The following is an 18,526-nucleotide window of genomic DNA, read 5'->3' as shown; positions in this document are numbered from 1 at the left end:
GCTACTTTTCCAGCAACATGTCTGCCTCTGTGCCACCATGCTTCCCTCCATGATGATAAAGAACTAAACCTCTGAATTGTAAGCTTCCCCCAATTTAATGCTTTCCTTTATAGGACTTCTGTGGTTATGGTGTCTCTTTACAGGAATAGAAAACCTAATTAAGAATCCAGCTGAGAACTTTTTAGATTCTAAGTCTAGAGAGCTGAAGGAAAAGATGGAAAAATCGAGCATCTGAGTTCCAATTATTACTATTATTATTTCTTTGTTAATGCTAGGCATATTTCCTATCACTAAAATATATTTGTTTTAGAAATAGAGTATTGCTATGTTTCCCAGGTTAACCTAGAACATATGATTCTCCTGCTTCAGACCCTTTAATGCTGTGATTTCAGGAATGCACTGCTCTATCTGGCTCTTAAATTGTTAAGTGTGCCTTATAACACTTTGCTGAATGTCAAACATGAGATGCAGAGAAGTTAGTCATTCAGTCGTATTTTGGTGTTTTTGCCATGTACGGGAATGTTGATCTGACAATGTTCAACAATACTGTTAGTGGCCACTCTTTGTGATGCTGAAAGTTATTCTATTTCTTAAAATAATGTTTCTAGCATTATTTGTATTATTTCCCTATAGCTACTAGTTGTTATAGGAAATACCTATGTTTTTGTCTTCTATCCTTCATGAATAACAAGCACGCAATAGATATTCTCTGGTATTCTTTATTGGGTTTGGTTGCAATGGGTATGCTGAAGATGGTCTATTTTTGTTATGTTACAAGCTAATACATACTTCACTGATTTACCCAGTAAGTGATGACACACACACTCATCTGGGAAATAGATGAAACTGAATAGGTAATTTTTTTTTCGCTCACAGGATATTAAATAGTGCTATGTGAAAAGGGGGTCCCGAAATTTAATTTAATTTAGTTTGGGAATCCAGAGTTATAAAGCTTCTCAGTTTATTTTATTACAGTAGTCACAAAGACCTGTCTTGTACAGCCAATTCTTCCTAAGAATCGTAAAATATGCAGGTTTCTTCTCCCCATTTGAACTTAGAAATCAGTTTCCCTAAAACATGCACTGAAATAGTGTTCTTTCAGCCCACACTGGGAAACTGGTCAAGAGCAAGACAACTGGCATTTGATGTATGTGTAGGTTCTTCTCACAAGCCAATTGCTTTGGTAGAGGCCAGTTTCTTCAGTGCTTGGATATTTCAATTGCAAGTGGAGCTAAGAAGTTTCAATAACTAAACATAGGTACCAACAAAATATGACGCTAGAAATGTGTTTCTTCATGGCTTGCTACTTCTCCTTTTGTAAAATATACGTCCTTCCTAACATAATATTCAAGCTGCCAAAATTTCTCTCAAAACACATACACAATTAACAGCATGACATGTCTGCCTGGCAACCATAAATCTTCAACTGCCTGAAATCAGGTGGACTTTCACTGTGGTCACAGCTTCTTTCCCTATTTTCCTGTCTCTGGCCATGTTAAATCGCTTGCTGTTCCTTAAAGCCTAGTCATAGTTTTTCTGTCTCTGTGCCTTTTTGCAGACTGTGTTCATGGCCTTGAATGGCCCTTCCCTTGCGTCTCACTAAACTTCTCCCTAATGAATTTCTACTTACACCTCAAGACTAATGTATAACCATAATTACTGTCTCCTTTATTTAACATAATTTTGAAATATTTATGTGTTTGTATATATATATATATATATATATACATATTTATTTTTGTGAGTTTTGTGTGCATGTGTATACATGCATGTGTGTATTCATGAGCATGTGTGTATGAATGTGCCACAGTGCAGGTAGAGGCCAGAAGACAATCTGAGGAAGTTTGTTACCTCGTACCGTGTAGGTTCCATAGATAAAATATGGGTTGTAGGACTTGGCAGTAATTGCCTTCACCCAGTGAATAATATCCTTTGTCCTATATAATTTTTAAAACATACATTCAAGTATCTATTATTAGGGTCTGCCTCCCCAGATGTTTATCATAGAGTCTGGTACATATTTAGTACTGAAGATGTGCATAAAATGTATTTGTAGGTGAGTGAGTACACAGAGAGTTGGAGTCGCTTCAGTGAATAAAAAATGCATAAGGATGGGCTGGAGAGATAGCTCAGAGGTTAAGGGCACTGACTGCTCTTCCGGAAGACCTGAGTACAATTCCCAACACCCACTTGTCAGCTCACAACTGTCTGTAACTTCAAGATCTGTCATCCTCACACAGATACAGGCAACCAAAACACCAGTACACATAAAATAAAAATAATTAAAAAGAACCATGCCGTATTTTAGCATTACAATCATTTTGTTGCATCTAATATACATACTATGGAAGTAACAATGCTGTACTTATCTTGATGATGAGATACCTGGTATCAAGATTATCTTTATCATTGGCATTTACTGTTTATGATAGCATAAGACTACTGTCAGTGCTCCCAGAGCTATCTTCCTAACTAGAGAACTCGTAGACATTTTGAAAACGTGCATACATGTTAAGATTTTATCCTTATAGCCAAAGTTCAATCTCCTAGTAGTAAAAGGACTTTTCAATTAATCTTTTTTGTTTGTTTATTGAGAAAGCCCCAAGTTATAGTCCTAGTTGGCCTGGAACCTACTATATAGCTTAGCTAGCCTTAAAGTTGTGATATTCTTGTCTTAGCCTCACAAATACTGGGATTACAGGCTCAAATAAACTTTGAAAGAAATGTACACAGTATCAAATCTCACATGATTTTGATCACTATGGCCCTTCCTTTCCTGTGGGTAGTAGTTGCTACCTAAAATCCATGTACAGACTACATCATGACATGGCCTATGCCAAAGGATAATTATGCCAAGTCCATACTGTTTACTAGGTACTGAGAATACAGTACCTAGTAAAGACCTACCTATTGAGTCTTAGAATACATAAAGAATAATATTTGGTCAGGGGAATAAGGACATATGGGAAGTGAGAAGAAGGAAAATATAAGAAAAGAAGACTGCAAGAAGGCTGATTATTTTTTCCAGATTCCATTTTGAAAACTGGAAGTGTTTATTGGGAAGTATAAAGTAAAGTGAGAGATGTCTGTGCATTTATCTGAATTATATACTATGTAAGATCCACCACCAATTCACTGGAGTGAAGGTGCTTATCCAGACAGTTAAGGGTTTTCTTAGAGAACAAATGGGCAAGGCATTTAAAATTTTTAGGCAATTCTTGATATATGGTTTTCAAAAGTAGACAGACATTCATCAAGAATAAAGAAAGGCATATCTGTTTCGATAGATGGGCATTTAAGAGCCTGAAGGATCATCCTGAAAACTCACTAACAATTGGACTTTTTCATAAATACCAATAGTTACTAAAAAAAAGAAGAATGGGATAGAAAGGTAGGCATGAAAACATGAAGAAAAGGCTATATCTATTAAGCATCTCTTAGTTTAAGAACTCTCCTCACCAGCAAATGGAACACCATAGAGAAAGCCATGCTAGAGATCACAAGCTGTTGGGACTTAGGGGACCTCGTTTGTAGAATGCCAGATTCTCTGAGAACTCAAAATATCTGTTTTGCCCTCTACTCCTTGACAATCTATTCATTGAGTACAGTTTTGGCACATACCTTACATAGGTGTGAATGGGGGCAGGTAAAATTATTGTGGAAATCAGTCTCTTGTATTAGTACTTCTTTGAGAAGGTAACTGGCAATTGAAGAAAAAGTTGATGAACTAATAATCTTTTTCTTGTGGCTTTTGATATCAAATCACAAAATTTTAAACAGAAGAGTTCCTGGTAAAGCTGATCATCCCAGGTTCATGATGGAAAACCATAGCCTCTGGGAGGGTAAAGGGACCTGCACAACACCACAGTCTTAACTGCTTCTTCATGCTATAATTATAGTGTGAGTGACATAGAAAAGGAACTAAAAGTATGTGAATTCTTCTTGAAGGCAATGAAAAAGCCAATGTTAAAGCCAAATCTTATGAAAATGCAGGGATATTGCCAATATAGTCACAAAGTCCATTATGTACTGGTGCTTTCTTTTATCTTTCTGGTGTTTGAATAAAAATGTGTTATATACTGATACTGTAAGTTAACAATAAACTTTGGAAGAGCTTATGTAAAGAAGTAGGGGATACAGTGGTAACTCCACCAATGTGCAAAGTTTTATATTTTAAGCCTAAGAGGATAAACACCTTGGTATTCACTGACTTGATACTTCAACATTAACATGTACTCTTAAAAATTACTTAAATCATATTTTAAGTATTATGCTGGTAGCAGTTTTCAGTGTGAGGTAACCAGAAGTGATTTTTGGTGATCCACTGTTTGTTGTTACATATCCCATATTATATGGCAAGCCAAGCTACTTAAGTAGAAAGTCGTTAGACATGTTAAGAACAGCCTGTATCTATCTATCTAATAGGTTGGTGACCTCATTGCAATAATAACTCCTCAAATTTGTCTAGTAACTACTCAAAGATGCTTATTCACCTTTTCATTTGATCCTAAGTGTAACTATGAGGATAGTATCTATAAATTATGGGTAATGAAAATGAAATGCACAGGGGGCATGGAGAAAAAAAATGGATCTAGGCTTTTAACCTAGGCCTGACTTCAAAGGTAAAGTCATGTACACAACATCAATTAACCCTTCTGTGAGTTGGCTTGGCTCATATGTCTGTGGAATAATACTTGCTTAGCATGACCAAGGTTCTAGGTTCAATCCCCTGTATGGCAAAAGGAAACAAAAAAAGATTCTTGTATTCAGTGGGCATCCATCTTCTGTTTTTCCTGACGACGTTTCTTTGCCTGACTATCTAGTGACTAATGTGCTGTCTTTTATATACCTGACATTCAGTGATATATGGGAAGGAAACTGAGGTGAAAACCATTCATAGCAATTCAGAATTTTATTCACCAGGCCCATTCAATTTGACAATTTTTATTTTTTTTTTTTAGTGAACTAATCAGTGTATCACTTTTTCAGTGACTTAATTCAGAAATTTATGTCTAAGTGCTACACCATATAGTCATATGTAGATTTCTTTTCCAAAGAGGTTTACTGTAATCATATCAGAAGACCCTCTTTTCTTTTCTTTTTGTAATGGAAAATGCAAGCTCTGATATGAAACTAATCTCTTAACAAGGAGTACAATGGCAAGATAGGGGTCCTAAATATACTTAAAATATACAGTGGTTAAATATACAGTGGTTGAATAACTGAGGATATTAATTGAGTGGTTAAATAACTGAGGTTAAATAATTGAGAAATGAGTATATGAGAGCACTAGCTCAGGACATACAACATGAATGTAGTAAAATCTCTTCTGTCAATCCTTCTCTCTGTCATCTCTCTGGATTTAGGATTTCTACCTGCCCTTCCCAATGGTCTGTGTCTCCTTCCCCACCATAGACCACAACTATAGGAAATCCTTAGAGTAGAGCAAACAAGCAAAAAAAAAAAAAAAAAAAAAAAAAAAGAAAGAAAGAAAGGTTTGATTTTGTAAAATATTTCAATCTATTTTGATGTAGTTCCCTGCGGTGCTTGAACCTACTACACATTACTTGAGATGCTACTATTGAAACTTCCAGATGCAGCCTGGAACAATTTCCTTGCAGTACTATGGTCTGGACAAAAGTACTATTGGTCTGTGAGGAGGGAAGTATGTAGTCATCTATAATGATAGTGAGTAATCAAATATAAGGCTATAGTTTTAGGCACCCAGAAATAGATTTGTTTTTCTTTGAGTTCCATTTCTAAATCAATATACACTAATGAGCTTCTTTTTTTCTCATGAAAGATGCATCTATTTGAAAGCAACAAGCAGCAGGGCATGGGGCAGATGAAAATATGAAAAAATAGAAAAGGGGAAATGTGATAATCAAGTAGTATTTTGGAATGATGACAGAGCTCATGGTAGAGATAAGCTCATGAGACACAGAGCCTTATGATAAAGGGTCACTCTTGAAAGGGCTACTATATCTTCTAAGAAGCTACAGTGCCACTGGGAAAATGCTTTTGGAAATGATCAATGGTTTTTTTAAAGAAAAGGAAATGATTAAAAAGCCTGCTGATTTCTGGGAGACACAGGAAAGGAAATTGGCTCTGTTTGGTACCTTAGTTACAGGATCCAAAGAGAAGCAGCTTCACACTCCAGTTGGCTGTCTCTACAGTATATACAGCAGTTAGCTGAAGGATAGTCCCAGGTGTTCAGAGCCTGCCTGTGCCATGGTCATCCTGCACCTGTGACAGTTTTGATTACTTGCTTCTCTCATCCCTACCACTGAACAGCATCAGTCCAGTGTCAGTATATCACTAGAGGAACTGAATCCAAAATGCATAACCCTCATTCATCTTCTGTTGGTTTCTTATCCTCACTTCATGCCTCCCTACCCTATGGCAAACTCCAAAGTTATGAATGTCATAGGCAAAATCAAAAAAGGCACCATGAGAAGGTCAGCTTGAATCTATTGCATAGCTGGTACTCTTAGAAATATTACAGAGGAGAATCAGGTCTAAGGCAATAATTATAAATGATGAAGGTGAGCAGAAGGACAAGGAGAAAAACAAAAGAAAAATATCATACCTCCCAGAGTCATTCCTGCTTCATAACATTTCCGCAAACGACAAGATGGACAATTTTTCCTCCGAAATTTATCAATGGTGCAATCATTTCTGCTGGCACATAGATACTTCTGTTTTCCTGAGAGAAAAAAATGAAATAATAATAGATCTGTTAATGCTTCCCCAGAGCTTCGTTCCTTGAGTTTTTCTAGGCAAGAAAACAATGATATATACTATAAATTGAAAGACAATGGTTCCAAACTAGTTGATTACACAGAATCCATTTCATAGGAGTTTTAATAAATATTGACAATTCGAATACTGCTAACACTTCCATTATTAGGACTATTTACTGCTTTTGAAAGAAAGATGCTTTAGCTTGACTAAAAGCCAGGAGTCCCCTTGAGAAAACGTCCAGTTGTGGAAATTATCATTCTGTTAGCTTGGCACAGGAGAGATGCTGGCTTAGTCAATGTATCCTCCTACTAACGCCTGTAATCATGCATAGATTCATACTTGAGCTAATCAGAAGCTTTAAAAAAAAACAGTACATTAATTTTTTTTGTGATCTCTGTTACATTGCTAGTGAAGGCACTCCAAGGTTTGTAGGTTTTAAAAGCCAGAAATAAAGCCCACTCTTTATGTGATGAATCACAGGAAGCAAAAGGAAGTCCTCTGAAGTCAGTAGAGGGAAAAAAATTCACAACAATGTACAAGTTGAATCCTTACAGATATGCAGAGAAACCCTTCTCCGCATTTCAGAATGAGAATTACTTAAAGGAAGATGTGGTCAACTAAAAGAGAAAAAAATGTGTTTTGCTCAGCACTTTGCTTTTGTTGCATTGCTCCCAATACAAGCTCCACATAGGCCCCTGATAAACACAAACACAATTAATATGCACGCAGAACATAGAGATGATTAAGTAAAGAGTCACCACAGAAATAGTTCTAAATGCATTCTCAGGTACTCTGTACATGTTGGATTATGGATAAGACAAGATGCAAGAAAACAGGTTTTGTTTTAAAAGGCCTATTCTTTATTATTTATTCTATTTCATGATAAGGCTGACATCTGTAGGGTTCTATATTATAATAATGATATGTCTATCATATTTGATTTGTTTACAAGTTTAGTAAAATTCTTGAGCAAAGTACATACAAAAATGATTAAATACCCCCAAGCTAACAAAAATAAGGGTCATTACAATGAAACAGGATTTAACTTCCAGCATCATGTTGAACAGTCATAAGGGGAATGTAAATCCTTGTCATTTATTTTTATTTTTTTAGTCACAAGTATGATAGTAACTACAGGTTTATAAAAGACTATTAGTTTTTGCTAAGGGAACATTTATCTAGTTTATTCAGAGTACTTATCATGAGATAAATTTTGTCAAATACTTTTTCGATCTTTGCCGAAACGATCACATGATTTTTATTTTTCATTCTCTTGATGTGGTGAGTTGTATTTAGTTATTTGCGCATATTGAACAAACCTTGGATCTCAGTAATAATCTTTTCAATCATAATGGATAATTTTTAATGTGATGCTGAACTGAGTTTTAAGTATTTGTTACAGGTGCTCTTTCATCTATGCTCTTTAGGAATATTGACCTGCTTGCCATTATATCCTTGGTTTGCTCTAAGGCTATGACTCCAATAAATGAGAAAGAATTTAAAATACTGTTTGGTCACATCAAGCCCACTCCTCTACACAAGGCTTAAATTACCTCTATAACATACTGGCAAAATAGTTCTCCCCACATCTTCTTGAATTATGACTCAGTTTGTAATGTTTCTGGACTCTGTTGAGAGAGACCTTCTTCTAGGAAGCTTACTGTATCTTTGTAGCACTGACTCAACAGTGACAGTGACACAAAATCTGACTGGTTAAGGTCATTAAAAGCATTCTAATAAAAAGTTTTAATACAATTTGTAGTTCTTAAGGTATGAAATGGTCATAATATATGGAGATGCACTAAGCCAGAACAAGTTAGTGATAGAGCCAGGATAACATTTGAAAGTCGCACACAATGGAGATGTCCTGTGAATGATTATAGTCTGAAGAAACAGCATTCTGCGTGTGTCAGATATCTTTTGTTTATAGTCAGCTTCTGTATTTTCAGTTGACAGAGAAATTTCTAAGTAGGATGGGGGTCTGCTTCAAGTTGGTTTTAGAAGGTCATATAATTTCATGCTGTAGTCTAGGTGGCTGAACAATTAGCACAGCTAATACAAAGACCTATTTATCTCCTGTTCAGCAGAGACTAAACATTAAACTCCACTCTTTGATATTATTTATACTTCAATAACAAAAATGTAGCAACAATCTATTATCAAGTTCTTACAAAAAGACATTTTGTAATGATTGGCAAAATATATTCTTTCTCATGTTAAATAATGTTAAAGCATATAAGGATCCACTGTAGAATTGCAAAGAGAACATGCATTTTAATAATTTTTATAACTCTCAGCAGGGTCATATAATGGGCAAGAAGTACTCTGCATGCATTTAGCTCTGAAATTATTGACCTGCTTATGTTCTGCATTTCTTTCCTGGTCCCTTTTTTTTGTAAATCATAAACCTTGAATATGATTCCATGCTTCAGCAGGAACTGAACTTTTTTCCATAACCTCCTTCTCTTCATTTCTGTCAGACCCACAATATTTTCACCCAGTGTGACTTCTCATCAATGTCTGATTAAGCTCTCTCTTTTCCACTCATAAAAAGACCACACCATTGTGAACTAAGGAATATGGTAGGTGACTTGACCACTATTAGTCTAATTTTGTCATGTAAATGAAGAAAGTGTTGACCTATCATCATTATTAACCTACGGTGAAGGCTGAAAAAATAGTTTCTCATACTCTCTATAGAGAGTTTTAGGTTTTAACTTATAAATCAAAATAAAATAAATTATTGAAATATGTAAGACAAGGTCTGAATAAAATGGAAAGATGTATAATAGTCTTTAAAGAAAATATATAATATTCTAAAGACCCATTCTCTCCTAGTGAAGTATACAAATTTAAAACAATCTAAACAAAAACCTTTTCAAAATAATCCCAAAATGTATCTCCAAAAATAAAATGTGAAACAATGCTCAGATAATTTTTGAAAAGAAAAATAGTAAGATATTCACAAACAGGCATTTAAATTATTTTTAAAACATTACAATTATAATATCTCAATACTTTCATAGAGGTTAGTTAATAAGAGAAATAAGAAAAGCCCAAAGCATATATACCTTATATAATACATCATTTTAGTTTACTGTATGAATTAAAAAATATTCACTATATGGTTCCAGATTGGCAGGTTAATAATTTTATGCACCAATATAAAACTCTGGGACGCACAAATGAAAAAAAATATGATATTTGTCTTTCTGAGACTGACATAATTCACTTAATGTAATTATATCCTGCAGATCTGTATTCCTGCAAAGAACAAAACTTTACTCTTTATGCTAAAAAAATTACATTGTGTACATGACATATTTTTCATAGACTATTCTGTTGTTGGATCCCCAGGTTAAGGTGAATGATGCTTCAGTAAACATGGGTGTGCACACTGTGATACTTTGTTTGGAATTTTGTGGTTAACCATGCAGGGGTAATACAGCCTAGTCATGTGGTATATCGGCTCTTAGTTTCCTACATTATCCATAGTCAGTGGACTAATTTATATTTCAACCTACATTGTATAAAGATTCCCTTTTGTCCACATACAATCCAGCACATGTTTTTATTTTCTTAGTGACTGTCATCATCTTCGGGGCAACTTGAAATCTCAATGTAGTTTTAACTTGCATTTCTCTGATGGTGAGTAAAGGAGAAAACTTTTTAAAATGTCGACTGATTATTTGTATTTTATCTTTTGATAACTGTGGCTATTTTACTAGCCCATTGATCAACTGAACCGTTGGATTTATTATAGTTATTTTTTTAGTTTTTTCTATATTAGATAAAAAATTAAAAAACAGTACAATAGGAAAATAGGAAACAGAATGAATAGGCAAATATAAGAAGAAACAAAATATATGAAATATGTGAAAATAGGTCAAATTCCCTAAAATAATAGAAAGACAAATTAAATAGCATTTTGCATGCTATATTGCATATGAGATTAAATATTAAGTATTGGTGAAGGGACATATTTGATAACTTTTTAAAATAAGTGAGAATACATATATCTTTACTAAAAAAAATCTAACTTCTAATAAATAATGAGATATGCACAAAGAAGTTATTGTAGCATTATTTAAACAAGTCATATAAGTGTCGATATTAAGTGTCGATATTAGGGAATTAATTAAATCATTCCATATTTATAAAAAAGAACATGAATGATTGCTTCTATGTAACTTGGAAGTACGTTTATAGATATTCTGGGTTGTTAAAACAACAAAAATTATGTTAACAAACAGGATATTTGGCTAGTTCCCATTTTAATATGTAAATTCCAAGAGCTCATCTACTCCCATTTCCCCCTAATACTTTGAGAAATAGTGGTATATATAATTTATGGGGCAAAATGTGATATGTTGATATATGTATATATCACACAACAATTAGTTAACATATCTATTTGATTATCTATGTTTTGCAGTAAGCATATTACAAATCTATACTTAGTATATTAAAGTATTAAAATATGGAATTATTAATTCTGGTCATAACAATGTGCATTTGGTCACTGAAGTTTATAGTTCTGGTCTAAATGACATTTTGTGTCAGATAGCTGCTTCTTCTATGAGCTACATTTTATTCTCAGTAGGTTTTGCAACAGATACAATAGGAACATAACCTAGAACCTCTAGATGAACACTAAGTTGAAGACTGTTTTGAAAATTCTCCAAATCCTGTGGAGTCCTAGTTAGCTGTTTCTACCAGTTTACTGCTCTTGAATTTGTAGAACAGTGTAGACAGGTCTAGGAATGGAGCCTGAGCTGTAGCAAAAGGCCGGACTAATATGAAGAGGAGAAAATAAATTTAGATTGTTAATTAACTTAAAAATAAGTAACGTTCTGCTTTACTCCCTCCTACTTCGGTCTGGAACCATTTATAATTTTCTCTCCACATAATTTTGTCAAAGAGGACCTCTGGGGTTTGTTTATATCAATAGTATCACAGCCTAGGCAGAATCAATTATGCTTTAAAAACATGATTCCGTCTTTACATGTTTTATCCAACTGATGTGTTTCTGGATATCAGTGTACTGATCACATGCATTTCAACTTCTCTTTTAAAAACCTTTAAAATAAAAAAATATATATACACATACTTTGACTCAGCATGTTTTCACATGTGTGACATTACATATACACAGATAATCAGTACAGTATTGTTATAACAGCACATGATTCACAACATCATGAATATCCATAAATGCAAGAATAATTGAATTATGTAACACTTCACCCATTAAAACCAATTTTGTATTTAACAATATGGAATAGTCTCCAAGATATCCTGTAATTTTTTTAATATACAAGTATTAGTGGGGTAATTAAAATTGTTGTATTTTGCTTATGTTTATAAATGTATATAACATCTGAAGGAATATACAGAAATTGATAAATAGTGGTTACTTTGAGACAGATTACTACATTTCTGTGGAACTGGGGAGTTGTTTTAACTATTTAACATTTCATAGTTACCCAGTTTTGTTATACATGTCTATGTTTACCTTGTTAATCTTGTTAAGTTCCTTCCCTCTGTCCGAATTTCAGTAGACACATGCATACCAGTCATGGAAAGACTGCAGACCATAACACTTCAATGAGAACACAAAATGTGACTCCCAGCACACCTTGGTTCCTACTATAGTCCCCATTCACAGCAAGTGCGTTGTGTGTTAACCACACTGAGGAATTAGGAAAACTACTGTTTTAAAAAGGGACAGAAAATTTTATTTGGATCCCAAACATCAATTAGCAGTTAAGACAACCTTGCTGAAGACCACTAGTGTCTTTAGGTGAGAAAGAGAAATGATCGCTTCTTGCCTTTTACATGCTGGTAGTCTAGTAGGTAAGTTATGTAATAATGTAAGTTCACACAAAGATAATGTAAGTTCACACAAAGACGCACTAATACAAATATATGCGAATATATTGAGAGCTTTGGAATGAGGCTAGGATGTTTAGGTCATGGCTTATGTTACCATGGGGCTTGGCAAAGCCAGTATTTTCCTCTGAACCTCAGTTTCATTACATGAAATGACAGACTGGGAGTGAAGAACTTGGTAAATTCATAGGTAGCCTAGACACTAAGAGGCTATCAGGCACACACCATAAATCTATTGGTTGTTACTTAAGGAAAATAGCTTGGTGTGCTAAGAGCACAGATTTAGGTGTTGAAGGGCATGCTTGAAAATCCCAGAAATTCTACCTAGTAGTGTCAAATATTACAACTGGGGTTAACAATAAAACTTTTATTATTCATTATCTTTCTGAAAAAAAAAGGAGGTGTATGAATGCCCCTGTGCACAGCTGTGACATTTAAAAGAATGTGTGTGAAGTATCTAGAAAATGCTAGTTAACTGATAAATCATAAGCAAAGTGAACATTCTCCTAGAATCATGACGAACTCAAGAAAAGTTGATTAAGGCTGAAGTGATACCTGAGATATTTTATCGTATAGCTCTCAGGTGTGTATTTTATGTTGTTTACTTATCAGGTGTTACACAATATAGGGCTTTAATTATTCAGACTCTTCCTATATTATTAAAAAATATAAAATCACCTGAAATGGAATTTGAAAACTGAAATTTAACATACAGCTCAGGCTCACATCTTCTTTGTAGTTTGATTCTAGACTGCTGTTCTGATTTGATTTCCTAAAAAATATATCTAAAGCTACTAACCAAGATGGTTATTGTGTTCTGTGACACTTATGAAACACTTATATGCTTATTGCAAGATTAAAGTGGGAGAGAGAGGGAAGGAGAAAGAGGAATAGAAGAGCAAAGTGGGGGATAAAGAGAAAAAGGAGATAAGGGAGGGTAAGTTTGATGAGAAGGAAGAACGCAGGGAAGAAGAGAAGAGAAGATAAAGAAAAGAAAGAAGAGAAGACGAGAAGGAGGAGAAAAGGATTCAGAAAGAGAAGCCTAAGCTTAACCTTATTAAGGTAATGTTGATCTATATGACAGCATATAGATAAACTAAAAAATATTTCCCGCATTACAAGTCACTGAAATTTCACTGAGAATATATGCACTAATGGGAGAGGCGAACGGGAGCCTGCAATTCTTTTATAGCTTCCCCCCCCCTCCATTCTTTCATGCTTCTCCGAAGGATTATTTTGTATAATGTTCTCCTAAGAAGTTATACCACAATGAACCCAAAACACTAAGAATCCAAAATTTATTTCTGATTCTAGAAAAGCTTCACAAATGCTTCTGAGGATTGATATTATATTCACAGAAAAATCAGTGGAAACTACAGAGAGAGGGATCAATATAATATACTCAGTAAGAAGTAGAGCATGGTAACATGGCAGGTTTATGGTTAGTGTTCAAGTCCTTCTTCTGGCTCTTATTAGCTGCAACTTGGTAGACGTGAATTTAGCTTTCTATGAAATACACAGATCTGTTGCAAAATTTAAATGCAATACTGTTTGTAAATCAATAAGCATTCAGTAAAAATGTCATGAGCCATGCAAATATGGAAATGTAAATGATCAAATTTTGAAAGGACTGAAAAAAATTTTTAAAAACTGAGCAAAATAGTAGCAATTGTTACACAATACATCAGAAGATAAAATGACAGGATAATAATCTGCAAAAAGAAATTCTAAAAACTAACAAATGTTAAACTCTTCAGATAAAGAATTTCGTAGAAATTTCATTTCGCAGAAAAAGAATTCTTAATAAAAACACACTTTTTTTTTCTAAGTAAACAAATCATTGGAGGGCGTTTCAGGCAGAGAGCATGATGTGTTTAATAAGGAATGGAAGTTGGAAAGAGCCAAGATTGACACATGAAACAGGTTGTGAAGTTTATGATATGTTAGTCATCAGAAATGCCAAAATATTCAATTAGCCTTGATCAAGCACACTGACACTTTTTCTTTGTATCATTTTTTTTTCTTTTTTAAAATTAAAAATTTGGGGATGCACAGTATTGCCATGAAGCTAAGCTTGGTATCAAATTCACGATTCTACGTTCTTCGATTTAAGAAAAAAATTTCTTCTTAAAACCATCATAAGGCAGAACGTGTTTGATTTTTTTGTTTGTTTGTTTGTTTCCTAACCTCTGTTTTAGTTTGCACCCCAGTGATTACTATGTATTAACAACTGGAGAATGTAACAACAGATGTGACCAGGATACTGTCATTTGAAAACTTGTGGGATAGTGTTGGAATGTTATGTGCATCTCTAGTAATTTGTGTTTTTGCATCAGAGCTTGCAGGTCAGGAATACTTCATCCGTAGTGAAAGCTCCATCTACATTATCTACTAGATAATGTACTAGTTGCCCATATATTTGAGTTCCTTAAAGAACTTTCATATAAAGAATTGGTTGTGGTTCTTTATATCAAGTAGGCTAGCTACTATCTATGAAAATCTACATTAGATTTTAAACTAACAAGAAAGAAATAAGTATCAATGTTTCCAGCACATGAAAATGATTAACATTTGATGAGATGCAAGTGTTTATTACTTTGATTTGATATATGCATATAATCATATTTTACTGTATAAAGACATATAAATATCATTTTGTCTTAACAAAATTAAAACAAAAGTATTATTGATAAATCCTTCCCAAATGCTGCCATCAACTGAACTGTGAGAAAAACAGCTACTGACAAAATGAGAAATCATCCCAGACCAGTGGATTAAGATTGCTTTTTAATGTAGAATGAATAAATCACTCTTTTGCATTGTGATTTCAAAAGCAAAGAGAATTCAAAGGTACAGGATAGTAGGGGAAACTTTATAGGGAAAACTTCTCTTTAGAACCAAATCACACAATGGCTAACTTGAGTAACAGCAGCTGACAAACAATGTTTACTTCATCCCATCATTTTCTCTGTCCCGAAAGTACCTAGGCATCTAAGGGATTTTGTATTCTGGAGAAAATTTACAGCAATGGGGTACCAGAAATTTCCTTGGAAAACAAAAAAGGTCATCTTTGGCTCCAAATCATGAATAATTTTTAATAATCCAGAGCGAAGAGGCTTGTGACATTCCAGTTGAAAAGGCTTACTTACAAATATCAGGAATGGAAAATTACTCCCAGCTAAAGATAACATCACTGGGGTTTCTCTGGCTTAGCCTCTATTATATTAAGTTTGCCTGTCTCTGTCCCTGAAGCATCTATAATTGTGTGAATTTATCCAAATGTATGACAACTTTAATTACTTAATAAGGTAATTATTATAAAGATACAAATTACTTAAACTGACTAAAAATAAATTTTAAAAATAAAAATTGATGGTAAACAAGTAAATATATTGTGTTCTAGTCAAACAGCATCCTACAACCTTTTGGGTTTACTAGAGAATTCTGGGTAATATTTAAAGATATAATATTCATTGGCACAGGAGACAACATCCTGAACAGAACACCAACAGCACAGGCTCTTAAAGCAACAACTGATAAATGGGACCTCAAGAAACTGAAAAGCTTCTGTAAAGCAAAAGGCATTGTCATCAGAACAAAATGACAGCCTACAGATTGGGAAAGGATCTTCACCAACCCTATATCTAACAGAGGGATGATATCCAGAATATGAATATATAAAGAACTAAAGAAATTAAAAAGCAATAAACCAAGCAATCCAATTAAAAATGGGGTACTGCGCTAAACAGAGAATTCTCTGTAGAGGAATATAGAATGACAGAGAAACACCTAAAGGGATGCTCAACATCCTTAGCCATCAGAGAGATGCAAATCAAAACGACCCCGAGATTTCACCTTACACCTGTCAGAATGGCAAAGGTTAAAAACTCAAGTGACAGCACATTTTGAAGTGGTTGTGGAGAAAGGAGACTCTCCTCCATTGTTGGTGGGAATGTAAAGTCATACAACCACTTTGGAAATCAATCTGGCGCTTTCTCAGACAATTAGGAATAGTGCTTCCTCGGGATCCAGCTATACCACTCCTAGGCATATATCTAAAAGATGTTCAAGTACACAGCAAAGACATTTGCTCAACCATGTTTGTAGCAGCTTTATTTGAAATGGCTAGAACCTGGAAACAACCCAAATGTCCCTCAACAGAGGAATGGATACAGAAATTGTGGTACTTTTACACAATAGAATACTACTCAGCAATTAAAAACAAGGAAATCATGAAATTTGCAGGCAAATCGTGGGATCTAGAAAAGATCATTCTGAGTGAGGTATGCCAGGAGCAGAAAAACACATATGGTATATACTTATTTATATAGTCCTATAAGATAGGCTAAATATACTGTCTCTGACATGAACTCAGTGGCTAGCCCTTAGGCCAACTCCCCTGAGGGAGGAGCAGTCTTGCCAGGCCACAGAGGAGGACATTGCAGCCAGTCTTTATAAGAACTGATAAGCTAGGGTCAGATGGAAGGAGAGGAGGACCTCCCCTATCAGTAGACTTGGAGAGGGGCATGGGAGGAGATGAAGGAGCTGAGGTGGGATTGGGAGGGAATGAGGAACCTATAGCTGGGATTCAAAGCGAATAAATGTAATTAATGTAAGAAAACAAAAATTTAATTAAAACAAGAAAGTCATAGAAGAAAATTTCCTAATCCAAGAGTAAAGAATGCCCATACATATGCAAGAATTCCACAGAACTCCAAAGAGAGAGGTCCAAAAAACAAACTTTGTCACACATATCATAGTTAAAATATTAAATGTCCAGACTTAAGAAAGAGGATTAAAAGTTGAGAGAGAAAGGTCATATCAGTTATAAAAGCAGGTCCATCAGGATAATATCTACTATTTTTGATTTAGGAACTTGTCACAGAGGGCCTCTGAAAGGCTCTGCCCTGCAGACCATCAAAGCAGACACTGAGACTTATGGCCAGCTGTTGGGTAAAGTGCAGAGAATCTTATGTAAGAAGTGGGAAATAGTAAGATCTGGAGAGGACAGGAACTCCACAAGGCTAGCAACAAAACCAAAAAATTTGAACACAGGGGTCTTCCCAGAGACTCATACTCCAACCAAGTACCATGCATGGAGATAACTTAGAACCCCTGCACAGATGTAGTCCATGGCAGTGTAGTGTCCAAGTGGGTTACGTAGTAATGGGAAGAGGGACTGCCTCTGACATAATCTGATAGGCCTGTTCTTTGATCACCTCCCCCTGAGGGGAGAGCAGCCCTACCAGGCCACAGAAGAAGACAATGCAGCCACTCCTGATGAGATCTGATAGACTAAGATCAGAAAGAAGGAGAGGAGGACCTCCCCTATCAGTGGACTTGGGGAGGGGCATGCGCAAAGAAGGGGGAGGGAGGGTGGGACCGGGAGGGGAAGAGGGAGGGGCTTATGGTGAGATAAAAAGTGAATAAACTGTAATTAATAAAAAAAAAAAACAACTTTGAAAGACAGAAGGGTCTCTTAAGATATATTCCAAGTTCTGAAAGACAAAATGTTAACCAAGAATATTATACTCAGCAAAACTATCTATTAATATTAAAGAACAAAGAAAAACATTCCATGCTGAAACACATTAATTAATGGAATTTATGATCACCAAGACAGCTCTACAGAGAATACTGGAAGAAGTACTTCAGTTTGAAGACAAGTATAAACATATCCAAGAGGCCACAGGGAATAAATAAATGTTCAAAACAGATAAAAAAAAAGACATCTAAGAAAACATGAGATCACAAACAAAAAGACTGACCATTATTAACACAAATTGTTCAATAATAATTAAGTATTAAATGGTCGCAATTATCCAAGAAGATATTCCATATAAATAAAGCCAAGAAACACAGCTATTTAAAATCTAATAAAATAGATTCA

At 34.7% G+C, this 18,526-nt stretch overlaps 1 protein-coding gene across 3 annotated transcripts in view; it reads right to left on the bottom strand.

The window, feature by feature from the left end:
• The window catches only part of Ar (androgen receptor), a 208,926-nt gene that overhangs the window by 31,668 nt on the left and 158,732 nt on the right, over positions 1-18,526 (bottom strand). For all 3 annotated transcript variants that reach the window (XM_060375668.1, XM_060375667.1, XM_060375669.1), the window contains exon 3: positions 6,590-6,706. In XM_060375668.1, the coding sequence (XP_060231651.1) occupies positions 6,590-6,706 (117 nt within the window). The remainder of the gene's footprint in view (positions 1-6,589; positions 6,707-18,526) is intronic.

The sequence above is a fragment of the Meriones unguiculatus genome, chromosome X, assembly GCF_030254825.1.
Source record: "Meriones unguiculatus strain TT.TT164.6M chromosome X, Bangor_MerUng_6.1, whole genome shotgun sequence".
Classification (NCBI taxonomy): domain Eukaryota; kingdom Metazoa; phylum Chordata; class Mammalia; order Rodentia; family Muridae; genus Meriones; species Meriones unguiculatus.
This window is presented reverse-complemented; position numbering and strand designations above follow the sequence as displayed.